At 42.9% G+C, this 19,340-nt stretch overlaps 1 protein-coding gene across 1 annotated transcript in view; it reads left to right on the top strand.

Moving 5' to 3' along the window:
* The window catches only part of WDFY1 (WD repeat and FYVE domain containing 1), a 54,699-nt gene that overhangs the window by 17,421 nt on the left and 17,938 nt on the right, over positions 1 to 19,340 (top strand). Inside the window, exons 7-11 of the mRNA XM_010568279.1 lie at positions 1,447 to 1,573; positions 3,194 to 3,299; positions 5,668 to 5,769; positions 6,537 to 6,667; positions 7,735 to 7,843. Of these exons, the coding sequence (XP_010566581.1) occupies positions 1,447 to 1,573; positions 3,194 to 3,299; positions 5,668 to 5,769; positions 6,537 to 6,667; positions 7,735 to 7,843 (575 nt within the window). The remainder of the gene's footprint in view (positions 1 to 1,446; positions 1,574 to 3,193; positions 3,300 to 5,667; positions 5,770 to 6,536; positions 6,668 to 7,734; positions 7,844 to 19,340) is intronic.

Raw genomic sequence — 19,340 nt, 5'->3', positions numbered from 1 at the left:
ACAAACTGCTCCAGCATGGGTCCCTTCCACGGGCTGCAGTCCTTCAGGAGCACACTGCTCCAGCGTGGGTCCCCCACGGGGTCACAAGTCCTGCCAGAAAACCTGCTCCAGCGTGGGCTCCTCTCTCCACAGATCCGCAGGTCCTGCCAGGAGCCTGTTCCAGCGTGGGCTTCCCACAGGGTCACAGCCTCCTTCGGGCATCCCCCTGCTCCGGCGTGGGGTCCTCCCCGGGCTGCAGGTGGATATCTGCTCCACCGTGGACCTCCCTGGGCTGCAGGGGGACAGCCTGCCTCGCCATGGTCTTCCCCACGGGCTGCAGGAGAATCTCTGCTCTGGTGCCTGGAGCATCTCCTCCCCCTCCTTCTTCATGACCTTGGTGTCTGCAGGGTTGTTTCTCTCACATGTTCTCACTCCTCTCTCCAGCTGCAGTTTCTGTGTGCCCTGCAACTTTTTTTCCTTCTTAAATATGTTGTCCTAGAGGCACTACCACTATCGCTGATGGGCTTGGCCTTGGCCAGCAGTGGGTCCGTCTTGGAGCCGGCTGGCATTGGCTCCACAGGACACAACAGAAGCTTCCAGCAGCTTCTCACAGAAGCTACCCCTATAGCCCTGCCCCCCACCAAAACCTTGCCACACAAACTCAATACAATTACCATTCATCTTGCTTTCAGACTAACAAAGCTTTTGATGACAACTGAACGATGGAAGCATGCTTTAAAGGGAAGGATGTCTGTAAGGGAATAAAATGTTTTGCAACTTCAAAACTGTAGGCAGCACGAGTGACAAAATTACTTATTTAGTCTCCTATCTACATTACTATGCATATGGGTTTAGCATAAGACTGCTACTGTCAGATGACTTTGTTTCTTTCTATGCCTGACTAATGAGGTGCATAGCCAGGGTGGGCCTCTGAAATCTAGTTTTGTAATTTAGTACGTAGTGGCCAGGTTTGCTAACAGCAGTGAAACTGTCACTTAATTTTGTATTCCAACTATTTTAAGCTTGTAAATGGTTACGTAAGGGAGTTGGTTTACCTGTGAACACTGCACACTGTCTTGCAGCCACTGCCCAAGCACATTACTGTATTGTAGATGCTAGTCTCTGGCAAGTTTTAGTACTTTTCATCTTCCAAAGATCGCATAGCAGCCTGACAACTGTTAACAGCTGCCTAAATACAAGGGGCAGAAACCTAGTAACTTGAACTTTCTGGCTTATTCTTTGCATCTAACTTTCTTCTTGGGGATGTTTTTGTTCTGTTGTCAAATGCTCTTTGCCTCTCTAGCAGGACTGTTATCTTGCTGTTGCATGCTGTCTTTTGCCTTAAGGCTTTCAGTATCTGTTATTGTAGTGAGGGAGTACCTCAGGTTTCACTTTAATAGCCCAGACACACATCATTGTGGTGGGGAGTGACTCCCTTAGATCTAACTGCAGAATGTTCTTTCCTAGGAAGTATTACTTCCCTGTGGTGGGATCCTGTTCAACGGCTGCTCTTCTCAGGTGCCTCTGATCACAGCATTATCATGTGGGATATTGGTGGAAGGAAGGGGCGAACGCTGCTGCTCCAGGGACATCAGTATGTAATGGTGTTGTATTTTTCCCACCTGTTCTGTAATGAACACAGAGTCCCAGAAAGACTAAATAGCATGGCAAGATACTTGAATCTTTGTGAATAATGGAGAAAATAACTTTTTGCAGAACTCTGAAGACTTTGAGGGGGAAGAAGGATAATCAGTACTAGGAAAGCATTACAGATAAATTTTTTTCTTTTTTTTGCTCATGTTTGATACTTCTAAACCATGGGTAATGAGAAAATAACATAAAAGTAGGTTATAGAAAGAGGTGGGTAAAAATCTTGAATCATCTTGCTTGGACTTTATGTAAAAGTTGCATGCTTCTGTATTGTAAATACTTTGCTGAGTTGCCCATGAGGGCTGGGCTAGAAACTTAATGTATAAGCATGTTCGTGTACCCATCTAGAATAAGCTTCAATATGTTCCTGTTCTCTGTCTCTTTGCATCAGTGAGGCGATAAACTGATCGGCTAAATTACAGGGGTGGGTCTCTAGACTTCAGAAAAGCATGTCACATCTCCACTGTTCTGTGGATTAGGTAGTTAGTTGTCTGTATTTAATCAGCTATTTTTACAGAGACACAACACTAGCTGCCATTTTTTAATCTAGGGCCTTAATTCAGTCTGACAGGCAGTTCACTACTGATATATTCTACTTAGAAATGCAGTGGTAGCAGAGATCTTGTTTATGTTTAAAGATGTATTTGTATAGTGCATTCTCCTCTTGTCTAATTCCATAGATGCCTCCATCCACCTTTGATCAAGACTGGTAGCCTTAGCCCTAGAACTCTTGTTAAATCTTGAGGATTTAGTTTTATGGCTAAAGAACTAATAATAGAGTACTGGATACAAAAAAGTAACTGAAGTCAGTGACTGGAGGACTTTATACTGCTGTTACTGCTGCATCATGTGTCCTGGTGAAGACTTATAACACTGTTAGTTTCTCTTCAAACATCACAATTAGCATCAAACTTCATACTGAATGGGAAAGTAAGTTCTTCTGAGAAGCAGAATGGTTTTTTAATTCAACGTAGATGTTGCAAAGCGGTCTAATACTGTTGAGATCCTTTGTTTAGTTTCTTAGGGTAGACTTATTTTGCCATGACTCTTTTATTTAGGATTAAACTGTCTTATTGGTGAATGCATGCTTTGTTCTGCAGCTACAGACTGACTTACTGTGATTTGTTAGCAAAAGTGGAAGCTCCATCTGCTTCCTAGCTATATCTTGAAACAAATATTTCTCTTTATTTTTCCAGTCGTCTCTGTTTTGATAGCTGGCTTTCCTTGCCAACACAGAATAGCATTTGCACGCACACTCTGAGCCAGTTGACACTCAGTTTATTGTCAATGCTTACTGCCAGCAAACATTAACACAGAACTGTACCTCTGGTATTCTGGTCAAGTCTGAAAGAACACTGTTCTAGGCAACATCCTGATGCTAGGGTAGTGCTTAGGTGACAGCATCTGTTCGCTCATCTTCATAGCTCTACTTAGTAGACTTAGCAAAGTGTTTGGAAATCAGTTTTGGCTTCCTAGGTAGCTTTACAAGGATAAATTGGGGTTTGCTAGGAAACTAAGCTTTGTATAAATACCTATGGGTAAATAGCGTCTACTTTGTTTGCAGTGACAAGGTGCAGGCTATCTGTTACATCCAGCTGACACGGCAGCTGGTATCTTGTTCAGCTGATGGGGGAATTGCTGTTTGGAATATGGATATCAGCCGAGAAGAGGTAAGATCATGTCCTAGGTCAAAGATATATTCTTTCAATTATTTTGTTTTTCCTTTTTCAGAGGCTGATGTGGCTTTGCTTAGTCGGTTCTGCAGGCTGTTTTCCTCACATTGTCTGAAACTTTAAGGCTGAATGATATTATTAAAACATGCTCTGTTCTAGTGGCTGTCTATACTGCATTGTAGTAGATGGATTCCCAGGACAGGAGAAGTGCAGGACAGGCTTGGGACTGCTTAGTCTTATATCAGTGAGACCATATGTTCACTGGAATGGCTACAGCCCTTGCTGCTGGAACAGTCTAAAGCAGGCACGCTTCTGCAGAAAGAAACCAATGGACTGTGCTTCAACAGTCTTGAAATAAGTTCTCAACTCATGTCAAAGCAGGTAAAGAAGTGAGATGCTGGTTTTTGAGATGCAGTTCAGAATGTAGAGATTCAGTCCCCAGACAACTTTTTTTTTTTTTTAAAGACCTCAGTACACAGCAACGGGGCCTGCCATGCACATTCTTTCTGCATCAGTTCATATCCATCATAGGAGCTGAAACGATGTATATTACTGCTGTCTTTGGTTAAACCATAGTTATAGGCATTAGTTTGGTTGCCCTCATAAAGTGGTATTTAAGGCTCAGCCTCCTTGCCCCATTGCTTTTCCTTAAATGCAAGTGTCATGATTAAGAACTGTTTTCTGACATGTGTTGAGCTGTCACCTCAAACATACTGAATGCTGTATGTGATGCTTTTAACATTTTCAGCATGATGATCTCTCTTCAAAACTTCTGTGATACTATGAAACTTTGTAGTTGCAAGGAATTGACTTACAATACAATCAGGAAAACAAGGTGTGGCTGTTTCTTTTCTGGATCTGCACACAATAATTAAGGGATCTTCTAAATAATAGACAGTTTTAATACAATTAAAATAATATGGTTAACTTAGAACAGCCATGATGTCTCAGAACTCACTGGAAAAACATAATCAAGTCCAATCCAAAAACAAAGATACTAAATGTTTGAAGAATGATGAACATACTGCCTCTGTGACATTAGCGAGCAAGTCATATTATAGGCTATCTTCAAATATGCACTAATACACGTAAGACTAGAAGATGGACTTTTTTGATTAGAAGGAATGGTAACTCCGCTCACAGGTGTACTATTGATCTTGGGCAGTTCCAGCTGTACGTTGGTAATAGTGTTGGTAGTGTTGGCAGTTTTTTACCTCCTGTTTAATGCCTGAAATTAAGGTGAAAGAATAGGAAGGTAGCCTGTTTTTCTGTTAGAGAGAGACAGAAAGTGGATTGTCTTCTCAAAAATGCTATTAAGTGAAAACTGCTATTGTAAGTAACTGAAAGAAGTAATATGGAGCATCTCACTTGGTGGAGAGGAGACTCATTTCCTCTACTGTCCTCCCCCATGCCCCATGCTGGACTTGTAAGGCGTAGTAACAATATTTTCCACTAGCACGGGGGAAGGAAGGAGATGCAATCAAGGTTGAAGTTGTAGGAACTGGATATCTGGTATCCATGGTGAGATGGTGGTGCAACTGACAATACTATTGTTTTATTACTATCAACAATGGATGGAAGTGAATTGAGGAGAAAAGCTTCTTTGTTGTTCCAGCTTTCCTCCTGTTGGGTTTCAGGGAGATTCCCCCATCAGATGTATAAAGTTGTATAGAATGTACATGTTCTAATTCAAGTCTATGTACTAAAAATATTGTGCCTCTATTTCCATCCCTTACAAGAATGCTCACTTAAAGTATCTGGGAGTGTTGAAATGTGTGAAAGCTCTATTTTCATTTGGCCTAGTCCGTTTATGGCAGGAAAGATATGTGGGTGTGAGAAGGGATGCTTAATGAAGATGTGGGCAGGATGGAAAATGCAGATGAGTTCTTAATTATTTCAAACTGAAATCCTAGGAAAGCAGAAAAGATAATTCCAGAATTTACTTCTGGATCCCCGCTCTTAGAGGAGATGACTAACTGCCTCATAGCTTCTACAACTTGGATTACACTAGCCCTTAAAAATCATCTAGGCAACCAGAGCACTAGTCTTTGAATGCCTGCAGCAAGTTTAATAACTTAGATGTTTGAATTAATTTTCTTATGAAGGTGTTAACATAACATACTGCTGTGGGCTTAAAAAGTATAGGAGGGGTGTAGGTAACAAATAACTGTAGCCTTAGGTTTGGGGTTTTTTGTACTAAACTTCCTATGTACTATACAATAGGCAATGTATTGTTGTAATGTCCGCAGCTGAGAAGGGACATCTTTCCAAGTAAAACTTTACTTTGGGTTCTTAAAACAAATGTCCTTGACTGTCATATGAGGAAAAATAATTCTGATTGCTTGCATCTGTTGCTCTTTTGTAGGCTCCTCAATGGCTAGAAAGTGATTCCTGTCAGAAGTGTGAACAACCTTTCTTCTGGAATATAAAGCAAATGTGGGACACAAAGACATTAGGGTTGAGACAGGTGAGATTGCTGGTTTGAGTGCTTAGCTGTGCTTCAGCATTTAAGCAAAATGCAAACAGAAAACCACTAAAGCTGTTAGGTCTTTTAAACTGTTGGTATTTTTGCTGCTTTGAAGTTAGGGTTTATGGAGAGGTCACAGCTTCTCAGAAGTGCTAAGAAATTTCCAAATGCTATGGAACATGTTGCATCAAACTTCTATCACAAGGCAAAGCAGGCTGTGCTGGGAGTGCTCTGTTGTATTTCTCTGAATATTTCTATGCACTGGAGCTGCGGACAGCTAATCTTCAAGTGTGGTGAGAAGTGGCACACAGTGCCCCATAACTGAGCAAACTACAGCCTAACATGTTGTAGGGTACTCAGTTCAGGGAAGCAGTGGTAGCCCTGCTCTTACTGGGCTGGAATGTGAAAGCTTTTCAGAAAGCTTTCTTTTTGGAGGGACTAGACAGGCACCGGGACACTCATCTGTTTCTGGCTTTCTTAGACTGTTATTTCCTTGGTTGCTTGTTCAACCCTCTTTTTTCCCTGGCTCCCAGAAGGAGCTTACAAGAGGAGAAGAGGATGGGCAGGGAGAATATGGAGGTAAACCCATTAATGGCCAAGGACACTGTTCAGAACTCCGGAGTCCTTGGTCTTTGCTTGAAGTAACAGAAGACTTCTTAACAGGTTGCAAACCAGAAGCTTTGTTGTTGCTGTTCAGTGAACACTTGGTAAGGTGGTCAAGTGTCACAATATAGTGATTTTGTTTGTTTTCTTCTTCCTTCATGAAGCATCATTGCAGAAAATGTGGGCAAGCAGTGTGTGGCAAGTGCAGTACCAAACGGTCAAGTTACCCGATTATGGGATTTGAGTTCCAGGTCCGTGTTTGTGATTCCTGTTTTGAGTCAATCAAGGATGAAGAGTGAGTATTAACGAGTAACAAATTAAAGTAATACTGCTGAGGTGCAGAAACACTTGTGCTTGCTCCACATCCACACACGCACAATGCTACACAAACATGCCAAGGTGACTCTCTGCTAATAGGTCACCTTTGCCTTGGGCACTCAAAGCACTACAATGGCAGAGATCCCTCAACTGGCTCTGCAAGCTGATTTGGATCAGATGTGGTATTGCAACTTTTTTATCCACTTTATCTTCTTTTCCATGAGCCCAGATCTAGAGTTGAAACATATTTGTGTCAAGATTTCTGTTTAGGTAAAGGCTATTGATTGCACTTAAAATTGTTAAATGGGTGCCTGACAATGCATCATAGCTGCCAGCATGTATATGCATTAGTTCGTGTACACTACTGAAAACTGTTTCTATGGGAATATTCTTTACAGCCCAATATTATTTTCCGCATGCAAGCAAATTGGGTTAAACATCATTTGCTGCCATTAAACTCTTCTTAGCAATGAAGGAATGCCCTTTTTATCTTGATATGAACAGCACTTCACTGTTCACTGTCTTGTAACCTCCTTGGCCACCTGGAGTGCTAAAGGACCAAAATAATCAGATGCCTATTTGGGGGGTGTTTGTTGTTTTGTTTTGTTGTTGTTGTTTGTTGGGGAGGTTTTTTGGTTGATGGGGTTTTTTGTTTGGTTGGTGTTTGTTGGTTTTTTTAAAAAAAGGGAGGTGCTGTGCCCTAGTTGTCCTGCTAGCTATCATGAGTCAAAATGTAGCTGAGCTTGACTTTATAACCAAGAGTAGAATTATTTACTAATGCAGTGTCCCATCTCTGCTCAAGTATTATTAACAGTCAGGCTGCAGAAGGCCAGGAAATGTCACACCTGTATAACTACACAAACAATGCTTTAGCGTGACTTGCTAATTTAATTCTGTCCCCTTTGATATGGCACTGCAGTTCTCGGAACTGATTTATTAGTACTTGAGCAACTTAATTTTCTTGTAAGTTTATTTTGCACTGCTATAATTATGCCATCAAGCTTCATCTGATGGCTGGCTTTCATTTGAATTGTTCTCGTGCAGCCGTACTTCCTTAGCAACCTTTCATGAAGGAAAACACAACATTTCACACATGTCCATGGACATCTCCAGAGGGCTAATGGTAACTTGTGGGAGTGACCGGATTGTGAAGGTATGCATGTACCTCTTTCCTGCATGTATTAGAGATATTTAATAGAGAGCTAATGTTTGTGTATACTTTTTTTCTTTGACAACTGTTGCTACAAAACTAACTGTTGTGGGCAGCGAGAGTCGTTGTTGTTGCAGACTGTTCTTCCTGCAGCTGAATGAGGAAACGACCTGTAACTCTGCTGTATGGAGTCTAGCTGTGGGAACTGGTTAGTGTTGGTGTCCTCTGAACAAAGCAGGCATCAGCAGTAGGAGAATCTGCCAGCAGCCTTAAAGACACAGACATGATGAAACGTGCAGGCTTCCTTTACTTTGAGCTCCCTGGCTTCTTGCACCATTGCCACTAAAAGCCCTGGTTATGAGACAGTGACGTGGAAATCAAACTGATGTAGAACCTTGCTGTGCTTAAGCTATACATCTGCCATGGATGTCAGAACTGAGACTGTTCCAGTCTGTAAGCATGTTTATAACAAACTGCATAGCGCTTTTTAAAACAGACCTACAGAGACCTGCTGGAAGACTCTCTTGAGCCCTAAGTTTGGCTTTTGGGTTGTAAGGCTCCTATAACCCTTTATGATGTTTTCCTAGTTTAAACAGGATTTGTTACCTTGTGTCCAGGGAGATCTTTATGTTTGCTTCTATGCCTCTTAGAGAAACAGCTATTGGATCTTATAATAATGCTATGTAATTCTCCACAATATTTTCTTCCAGATCTGGGACATGACGCCAGTAGTTGGTTGCAGCCTTGCAACTGGCTTCTCTTCACGCTGATCTCATACCTGACAGGTTTATGCACCTTATGTACAGCAATATGCACCGAATGAATGGAATCCTTCTTAAGAATATTACCGCAAACACTGGTTGCTTGATTCTTCTCCTGCTGCTGTTCCAGGGTGGACAGTCACCTTTGTAGAGCACGGCTTTTCTGTTGGGCTCACCAGGAATCTCCTTGGTGCAGAAATGCAGTTTCGCAGCCTCTTGGACTAACGTAAAATGGCTTACCTGCAATATGACACCTTGATGAAAGGACCTGTTGTTTCTCGGTTTACATACATAGTGTTAACAATGTGCTATCTCTGCTGATACATCTTGTACAGATACGTTGTAGCTAAAACATTATCAGAGTAAAATGAGTGTAGTAAATTCAATTTGTGCAAATAGTAAAATAACTTATTCTCTCTTCCAAAAAGCAGTTCTGTAGAAATACTTTTGAGCAGTCACTGTCTAAACTGCCTCCAAAAGGTATGTTGGTTATTCCTATGGAAGGAGGAGATACTTCAAAGTGGCAGGTAGCTTCTTTCAGATGAGATAGTAAAAGAACCTTTGGTCACACAAGATTTCCATTATTGGCTTTCTTGTAGTGTTTGTCTTCAAGTTCAGATATTAGTGAAATCACTTTTGTGGGACAACTGTTCTGTTTAGGTAGCTGGTGAGTCTTAGAACAATTCTAGGCTCTTTAAGTAGTGTTTTAGCATAGCTAATAAACTTCTGTAGTTCTTACAAAAACGTGCAGCCCAGCTACTGTACTTTAAAGAGAGGCCGTAGGTATGAGTCATGTACTCTGACAACTCTATAATGCTGTTAGAATGGGAAGCTAAGCAAATCTGCCTTGTTAAATGTAATGGCTAAGAAAAAATGGCCAGCTAAATTTTAGAGACTTTTTCCTGTGGAAAGGCTGATGTTTCTTTAATGGTAGGGAACCTGTCTCTGCTAAAGTGCAGCATAAATTCAAATACTGCCTTGATGTTGCTTGAAACAGATAAATACTGAGTAATAATTACTGAGGTACAGAACAGCTGCTTTTTTCCCTGCACATAGGTCTGTTAATCCTGAGATATCTATATTGATCCCTTCCTGTTTCAAAGCTGAGAAGTATGAATAAGAGGTGGGAGGCTTCTGTGACTGTGCAGTTGGCACGTACAGGAAATATCTAGTGAGATGTCAATAAATTGGTCTGTCAGTTGTGTGAATTTCCTACATTTGAATACTGTAAGGAGAACTTATTTCAAAACTTTGAAAGCTAAGGTATTATGTCACAGAGTTTAAGCTTGGAGCTGTTTAGATTTTTCTGAAAACAGATGCATATGTGTGAGGACAAAAAGTGTGGGTAGGTCAGCTGGCCCGAAATAGGTGGTGGTGTACAACTGTCAAAGGTAACAAGCTCTTTCTGGCAGAGGACTTAAGGGTTACACTGTCTTTATTTACAGCAACAATCAAGTGGTGCTATGAGTGTTAGTGAATTCAAGTCCTAGGTGTGTAACTTGACACTAATAACCTGCATTGGACCATGCTGTAGGCTGAAATAGATGAAGATCATGGTATCGTTAATATGCCATGATTCACTTGGATTTTAAGCCAAAAAGCTGATAGTCTCCAAAGGGCATTAGAATCCAGAATATGTTAGTTACTGTTATTTTGGACCTTGCTTTGTCTACCTTTCCATGGGCCTTCTCTGGAAGCTTTGCAAAGAGTCTTTTAATTTGCTAGGCTTATTGGGCCACTGAAGAATGAACAAAGCCCTCTTTTGTGGGAATCCCAAAACTTGTCTTCAATTTGGGATTTAGCACTTGTCACACTGATTTGATTCATCCCTTGCTACATGCTGTATAGCTTATATTTTTTGTGAAGGCTTATTTCTAAGCTATTGAGAGAGTATCAGCTTGTACTGGAAAAAAGCTGCAGCTTTCTGCTCTGAAGGCCTTCACCCTTGTAAATTAGGAAGGAAACCAAGTGGTTGAAGGGGGGAATAAACCCTGATAATGCCCTGCATTCAGTTTCAGACAACTTCCTGTCTGGCTCTGGAAGAGAATGGAAGCCTTCTTCCTCGCAGCATGTAAGGCAGAACATAAGTTATATTGCTAGAACTGTTTAAGATCTTACTGTGGTAGGTAAGGAGTATCTAGGGTCATGAGTTAAGCTGGGAGATTGATGTAGATGTGGGATGAATAGCCTATTTTTTCAAACCAGACATTGTGAAACTTACACCAATGATACTGAGGTGTAACTTGTTTGCAGCTAGCACTCCTGAGCTTCAGATTTTTTAGTTCTGATTTGTCAGCGTGCCCCCTGCTCAGCATGCAGCTCCTCCCTTTCCCTGTGAATACTTCCACTGCTTCTTTACATTACGGTTTTGCCACTAGGTAATATATTCTCTACTACATATTGTGAAACCTAAGGAATCTATTTTCTATAATTGATAAAGATAGTGTCAGTTCAGATATAACAAGGCAATTATGGCTGCTAAATCCTTAGTCATTTAAGTATACTCTTGGTGTTGAATGAGTAATGCTTACAAACCACTAAAGAGATAGTGCTTTGTTTATAAACAACTATTTTGAAGGCACATACTCTCTCATGAAACTGAACATCCTTCAACTATGTCAGCTCAAGTGTGCAATTACTGAGAAGGTTTGATTTGAAGCATTACTAATCTCGCTTGTATAACCTTCATTGGGGCAGGGCAGGGGAGCAAAGGGTACTAATATGTGCTAATTCTTTACTAGTTGTATTTCTGTACCCTGCATAGTTAAGAGATGCTAGATAAATCTGTCCCTTGCTCCTTCTTGTCTGTTTTTTAAACTTTGATTACACGTACAATAAAATATTTCTTGATACTCAGTCTATTTGAGTGATCCATGTTTTCTTCCATTCTGTGAATGCACAACCACTACTGTATGCTCTGGCTCCTCCTTTACATGGCCCATGTCCAAATTCTATGTTGGAGAGAGAGCTTGTCAGATGTGTTGTATTGGAGCTGAATGAGCTGCAGCAGTGGGGTTAAAGGCCCATGATGAACCAGTTTGCTGAGAGACAAACTGCTGCGTGGTCCCAGCTAGGGATGTATGACCCTATCCTGTGTCCTGCTTGCCAGCTTGTATAGACCTCTTCTCTGGTTCATCTGGTTTTCTTCAGAGGGCTGCAAAGGTTCTTGCAACGCAGAGTATCAGAGGATCAACCTCTTCCCTGAGATCCCTTGGGTCTGTCTGAGGTATTAGAGAAATACTAATTTATGCTGGATGGGATGAGCAGAGTCTACAATATGATATATTCAGAGGACACAAACTGCAGCCACAGGAGGTGGTTACACTTGTCTCATACTTTCACAGAGAAAGGATGGGGACAAGCTCAGAAGTATCCTTATCGCTCACAATTACTCACAGCCTTCACAGGCTCAAATACAGCAGTGACTGGCTTTGTAATACTTGGAATGCCCGTTAACATGTGGTGTAGCTCACCACTCCCAAGGGTATTCAGGAGCCATAGAAGGAATCTGAAAGGGTTTCACAAAACTCTTTCCACCTCTGAAGGGTGGCTGAATAGTCTGTGTGGTATGTAATGCTGTAATTTTTTTTTTTTTTTTTTAACAAGACATGTCTCATTTTGATCAGCTTAAACTTCTCACCTTTCCCAAGGCAAAATACCCTGTTTTCTAGTTCCAACAAAAACTGACTGGAAACAATGAGGGTGTTACTGATCTGTAGTCGGAAAAGCCTGTTTAGATGTCTGTGTAGACCATCTTATAGAATCTTTTAAATAAGGCATATGAACTCTAGATGAGTTAAGTTTGAAAATGTTTGAGAACTGCACATGGTGTCCTTCTAGTGAGAGCATTAAAATACGTGTATTGGTTTTCTAAATGAGAATGCATAGTTGATCATGTCTCACATTCTGTATGTCGCAAACTTCATTTAAATTTCAGGTAAGCTGTGTGGCAGGTCTTAGCAATGAGTTTTTTGGTGTGGTGTTGACTTTACTCATTGGAGAGATTTAGAATATGCTAGATGCAGGAAAGGGACAGTTTTTCATATTGATCAGATTTACTACTACATACTTCAGAAGGAAAGCTCTCTAAGGCTTTTTTTTCTCTGTAGACCAAGTCCTCAGTGCTGAATGACCTGGCTAACAGTGAAATACCATGATCAAACTACAGAAAATGATGAATTTCTGCCAGCTTAACATTAACAGAAACACTTGTCATCAACTAACCATCTTTCAGTGAGTTGCAACGTGGCCTTTGACGGCTTTCTCGGCTTCTCTCATGAGTATAAGGCAAGCCTTCTCAATGATCTCTTAAGTGACTGCTACCAAATGATCCCACAAAGTTTTTTGCTCCTTTGGAGGAAGTAAGGGCATGGTTTCTAGGTAGCTGTGTGTGGTCTACTAAACTCTGTTAATATGTAAAAGCTAATAGTTGAACAGATTCAAAGACAGTGTTACTGGTTTTATCACTTCAGCAATGGAAGAAAGTATCAAAATAATATCAGTAATAAAATCTACACAATTTATTTTTCATAAAATTAAATATAAACTATCAGATAATAAACTGAAATATATGGGGTCATTAGAAACTTTGCTTTCTGCTTCTATGGCATAAGCCTTTTTCCCCCAACATACAGGCAGCTCCGAGCTGCCGTAACTAATTGCCCTCCAACTCACTTGTGTACCCAGGGCCTCTTAGCAGTTTTACTATATAATCTGTGCTTACACAGAGAAGTTGAACCGTATTCTTTGACATACTCTTGATATGTTATACTAATTTGGATGGGATTGACTGGTTTGTCTGCAGAATATTTGGTACATTCATTCCTAAATTGCTTTTTGTCGCAAAGATCTCATGGGTTGCCTCACATGTAGTTGTCATAACTGAATTACTAAGTCAGTTCTGTCAGTTTTGTTTATGAAGGCCCTGGTGTGCTATGAATCATGCTTTCTGTGAGACACCCAGAGGCTTAGGGTATCTCTTAGCATTTATCCAGCTCAAAACCAAGATAAATTTCTGTAGAAATACAGGTTGACTGTAGGATTTCCCATCTGTATTTTTATATGTGGTGTTTCCATTTTTCCTCTGAAATGCTTTATGTTACCCTGTTCTTCAGGAAACTGGCTTGCAATAACAAATGCTATGGAGGTGCGTGCTTTTCTACCCTTTACCTTGCTTGTAGTGAAAGACACAGAATAGGGTTTAACTTGCTCCTAGCTTTGCTACTATAGCTGTCTTTCAAATAGAGAAGATACCATGATTCTCACTATCTATATTGATTTTTCCTTCCAAAGCCTGTTTTCCTTATGGTTTCAGCTGCTCTCAAAATCTATATGTACGTACCTGTCAAAACTTATTTAAGTTTTCATGAACTGAAGTGCGCCCCTGTGTTGCTGATCAAGAGTGGGTACTGCTTGCTAATATTCCTTGATGTTGTTGCTGCTGAGCCATAGCTATTTTTCTGTTCCAGTACTGTCCTTTGTCTCTTCTCTGTTCTCATTCATTTCTCCTTCTTTCTCTCTTAGTTTATGGCTCCTTCTCCAGGTTTCCTCCACAGCAGCATGTCCATGTTGGAGTTTGGCTCCTTGAGACAGATAGCAGCTCTTGAAGCACAACTGAACAGCCTGCCTGGCCTCCTGATCTCTGTAAGAGTGAGCTGGTCTTGCAGTAGCTATATTAAGGATGACTGAGGCAGCAGAAGTGGAAGGTGAGTCTTTTAGGAAACAATCCACTACCTCATGCTCAGTTACAAGACTCCATCCCATTAAGCACCCCTAGCAATGCAGCCATAACTTGCTCTTCTGTTTGCTACAGCCTTTGCAGGTTGGAAAAGAATACTGCTAAAGCCGCTACCTCTTACAACCCTGACTGTGCAGTGTCCCAGCTAAGTGGTGGACACCAGAGTTTTTAATCTTGGTGATTGGTAGGGAAGGTCTGGAATCGACAGGACTGTCAATAGTACTTGGAGGGCTTTGAGAACGTCAGGGTGATTTCTGTAAGAGTAGTGAAACGTTGCACATGTCTGAATGGTGTCTGTGGGATACTCAGCTTAAAACTTGATCTCATAGGCATTATCTAAAAGAGGGAAGCAAGGCTGTAAATTGTGTCCTTTGATGGAGGAGAAATGCTGGGAATATAAGCATGCTTACAGGCAGTGAGGGATGTTTTAGTTGTCCTATTCCAAAACAGCAGTTCCTTTGTTTTATGGTGTGAATATGTGAATATGTGAACTGAGCACTCTGCTGTTTCAGAAGCATGGTCTGAATATGCTTAGATTTTACAGCCAGGATGGAAAGAATTAAAACATGAAAGAAATGGAGGGAAGGTGGAGAGGGCAAAGAAGTGAATGGCAGTGTGGTTAAAGCATGCAGGGCCTTGATTTAAGGGGTCCTAAGGAAGGACACTATGGATCTAACAGCTGTTAATCCAACTGAACACGAGAGGGCTACAATAACACATTTTCTCTTGATAGAAGGAGAATTCTGTATGGAGCTTTATTGATGGCTGTCTACCTTTTGGCCTGCTCTTAGTTTTATACAGCTGGGAAATGAAATAAAATGCTACTTGACACCCTTTAAGTACTTGTGTACACCTATCACTTCAGTACAGGCTGTAAGGATTTGAGACTGCTATTTTTAACACTTTCCTAGTACTCTGAACTGCTGAAATGTTGGGACTACTTACTGAACATGCTATTGCTGCTGATAAGGTACCAAAATCTGTGGCACAGATATATAATTTGATAGGTTCTCTAGTGATATGAATGCTTTGTTCTGCACTTAAATTGCAGAGAATCCAGATTGTGTGAGCAAATAAGGAAAAGGGAACATAGGAAAAGCAGGGAAAATTGCCTGGAAAAGTACAAACCCCTGCCTAGTAACCAAGAGCAAGTGTTAGATTGTTTCTCTATTGATCCAAAGTGCAATTAAAAGCTACCCCCTGCAGCTGAATTTAGATTGGGCTTTTAAAGTTTTCTCTTTCCCCTACAGACTTAGTATCAAGTGGAAAAAAACCTGCACAGCAGGTCTTCTGTAAAATCACCAAGTGGAGCCTGCATCAGCCTGAACTCCTTGGTTTGCACAGGGCTACTTACCTGAAGTAGTCTGTGGCTGTGTGCCTGGCAGCAGCTCAGTTTAGGTGCTGAAAAAACGACACCAATGCGTGTGCTGGCTAGAATCAGTGTAAATACCTTCATTCGTTCTGGTACTCAATGGCAGTAAAAAGGCTTCTTTCTGCAATAAAAAGGTGGGGTTTTTTTCAGAAGGAAATTTTTTGCAGTTTTTTTAGAAGGAAGTGAGAATGTTGTATTTTGTTCTTTCCCTGCCGTTCTTTAGACAGTGGTTTGGGTCTCCTAACTGGAGTTGTCAGGATTTGTTTGTTTTCCTGGAAATGTATGTGAATATAACTTCCCAATCAATTGTAAATTATTAGTGAATGTATAGCTTTACTTATATGGTCCAGGATTAGCTTCTGCAGTCCATAAAGCTTGCAGAGATTAGGAGGGTCTAAGACAAAGCTTGTTGCAGGTTTAGGACTCCATCAGTCCATGGTATCTAACATTTTAGCAATTACTTCTTTTCAAATAAATAATGTCCAGACTTGCCAAAACTTATACCTAGGAGCTAGAGAAGCTCTTACCAGCAGCTGTAGGCACACAAGGCTCACTGAATCCACTGTAACTCTTGGTGTGAACATTTTCTGCTTCTGACTGTGATAGGCTGCTAGAAAACTGGAATATAAGCAAAGAGGACGCAATATCCAGTAGCAGTAAAAAGCTGCTTGCCTCACTTAAAAGCCTTTTCAAAGGGCCCTCAAGAAAGGAATATGAGCATTTTCCTCCAGGCAGAGTCAGAAGCCAGAAGAGAAGGGTCTTAAAGCCTTTTGCAGCCCGCTTTGAGTTAGAGAAATACATTTGCATTACTTTGCAAGCTTTTGTGTTCTGATTAATTAACTGGGCCTCAGGGAAAGACCCGAAGGAGTCCATGGTATGGCATTTTTCTGGCATAAGATCACCCCACTGGTTCACCTGGCACAACTGTGTGCTGCAGGGGCCTCCCCCTGCTCTCATTGCACTGTGACACTGATAACCATCAGTAGTTCCTACCCGGAAGTTTGAGCTATCTTCTTTATCACAACGTTATGCACACACAGTGCTAGTGGCGGAGAGGGGGGGGGGGCAGAAATCCAACTCCTTGCCACTTCTAGTTAGCCAGTCATTAAATACAGCCTGGCTTTCTGTGCGGGAAAGCATCTAATTTATAGACATGATCCTGTATCTGCAGCCTTGTTTCTGTAGGGCAGCAAAATTCTTCTCTCTGCTAACCTGCAAGATTGGCCATAATGGGTTGATGTTGGCCACTGCTGTTAATGTGCACTGTATGCATGATGTGTTTGCTGCTGCTGCTGCTTTTTTTTCTGATGTACCTGCAAAAACACAAAAGCAGCAGGCTAGTTTTCTTGAGTTCATGGGCCTAATTAGGTAAGCTCTTTGCATAGAAAAGTAAGATTATTGGGAAGGGGCTGTTAAGCAAAAAACCATTGTTGTCCATCAGCAGAGTAAATTACATGGCTAAAATGTAGGCTGCTGAACAGAGGTGTTTTTATGAAACTTTTGGAGGGGGGGGTGGTTAGGAGTTGGGAGGTGAGGGGAATGTTCATTCCTTGAGTTCATTTTGGAGATGAAAGTGTTGATGCCCCACATCTGGAGTACAACTGCACTGTGGTGTCCACATTCTTGCATGTTGGGCAAATTCAGTTCTGAGTGTTCAGAGAGACATGGCTTTCCCAATGCCACAGTGGTATCTGTGGACATTCCACATTCGCCACCAGTGAGGAATGTTAGGGGTTTAAATGCAGAGCCAGCTCTCTGTTGTTCTGCATAGGCCACAGTAGGTTGAGCTGAGGGCTGCAAGGGACAGGAGCATGACTGTGGCTGTGCAGAAGCCAGACGTTTACCTCCTGGGGAAGGCAGCATGGGTACTGTGGCACTTTGTGTGGCGTGTTTACTCATCCCAGCTATCTTTCAGAGAATCTAGCAACAGCTTTTGGCCTACTTTACCAGATGCTGATAGCAGTAACCACGTGTTTGGCAACCTCACTGAAGGCAAGAGGGTGTCCCGGCAAAACCAGCGAGGCCAGTGCTGTCTGGCAGCGTGATGCGGTGTGCTGCATCACAGCTGTGCAGTAAAAGGCAGGCGTGTTCCTGCGGTCTGTAGATAGTGCTGCTTTATGGGCTCAGGATGTGTACTCAGGAAGTGACAAAGGCCAGAGGCAAGTCAGCAGATGAAGTGTCAGTGAGATCTGTAGGCAGCTGGGACTCGTACTTCTTGTGTTGTGCACTCCAGAAGTGAAACCGGAGCACTCGGCAGCTGGCAGCATCACAGCGCCGCATGCGTCATGCTGCTTGGTGGGATGGGGTTGGAACATACAGAACTGAGCAAGCAGCAGTGAAGGGCTCTATGAACAGCATGTCTATACAGACCAAACCGAAGCTTATGGAGGGCAGAGAGGAGAAGGGTCATGCATGTTTAGGGAAATGTGGAAATTACCTCCACACTGTTAAATAAGCATAAGGAGCACACCCCAGCATATGCTCTCCACTCTGCAAACAACCATTTCCAACTGGGAGTGGATTTCAGCCCAGTTGCCCTCTCAGCCATGCACGCACGACTGCTTTTGACCAAGGGACCTCTCCCCCTTTGCTGAAGCCAGAGGCTGAAGAGGGGTTCCACCAGTGTCAGCCATTGACGCCGCAGTGTCCCCTGGAGTCCCTGAGCTCCTTCGGATTTCCCTTTCTCACTGATGACTCAGAGGCACCTAGCACTGCACACAAGAGCAGGGCACAGCTCTGCCCAGAGCAGATGGGAACCATATCCTGAATCCAGACACACCACACTCGGGGCTGGATGCATGCTGTGCATGCTCTAAAGGAGCATCTCTCCTTTAGACTACAGACGTGGGACTTAAATGTCCCAAGTGTTCTCATTTTATGCTCATGCGGTAGTTTGCATCTGGATCAGACTCCTGGTAAGAGCTTGAGAAGCCTTAGGCCTGGATTTAGGGCTTTTGATTCACGTGCTGAGTCTGTGGATGTTGCACATTCTTTTGGTACCAGCTGCTTATCAGCAAATCCCTGCCAGAGGTTACAGGGATTTGCTGATCTACTGGCAGAGCTGCTCATGTCTTGCTCTCTCATCCAGCTCCGTCAGAAAGCACGGGTTAGCAAAGCCCAGCCATTTAAGGTATTGAAGCTATCCGAGTTTCATCTGGATGGAGATGGGCTGCAGAGCAATCGCGCCTGTAGGTCTAGCAGAGCGTCTTCAGGGTGCGAACGCTTGGCAGTAGCTAGAGCCAGCGGAGGGCACGAACGGCGTCCTTTGAGCGGTTAACGCGGTACAGAGCGACAGCCGGCGGCGTCCCGTGCGCGGACGGGGCCCCCGCAGCCCCTGCCTGCCGTCGGCACCCTCGCTTCCCAGAGACGAGCGGTCCGCGGGGAAGCCGTGCCCCGGCGAGGCTGCGCTGCCGCTGTCCCGTCTCTCCGTCCAAACCCGCCCTTTCGCCCACGCCCGGCCTCCCTTCTCCCGGGAGCGCAGCGGGGGAAGCGGGGGCAGACCGCCGCCGTCGCCCCTCGGCGGCCTCTCGCCACCAGGCCGCCGAAGGCCCGACGGACGCCGCGGGGTCCCGGCGACGCCTTCAGCCCGCCGCGCCGGCGGGAAGAGCGCGGGCAGCCCGCCCCCGCCCA

The sequence above is a fragment of the Haliaeetus leucocephalus genome, unplaced genomic scaffold (assembly GCF_000737465.1).
Source record: "Haliaeetus leucocephalus isolate CR32 unplaced genomic scaffold, Haliaeetus_leucocephalus-4.0 Scaffold240, whole genome shotgun sequence".
Taxonomy (NCBI): domain Eukaryota; kingdom Metazoa; phylum Chordata; class Aves; order Accipitriformes; family Accipitridae; genus Haliaeetus; species Haliaeetus leucocephalus.
This window is presented reverse-complemented; position numbering and strand designations above follow the sequence as displayed.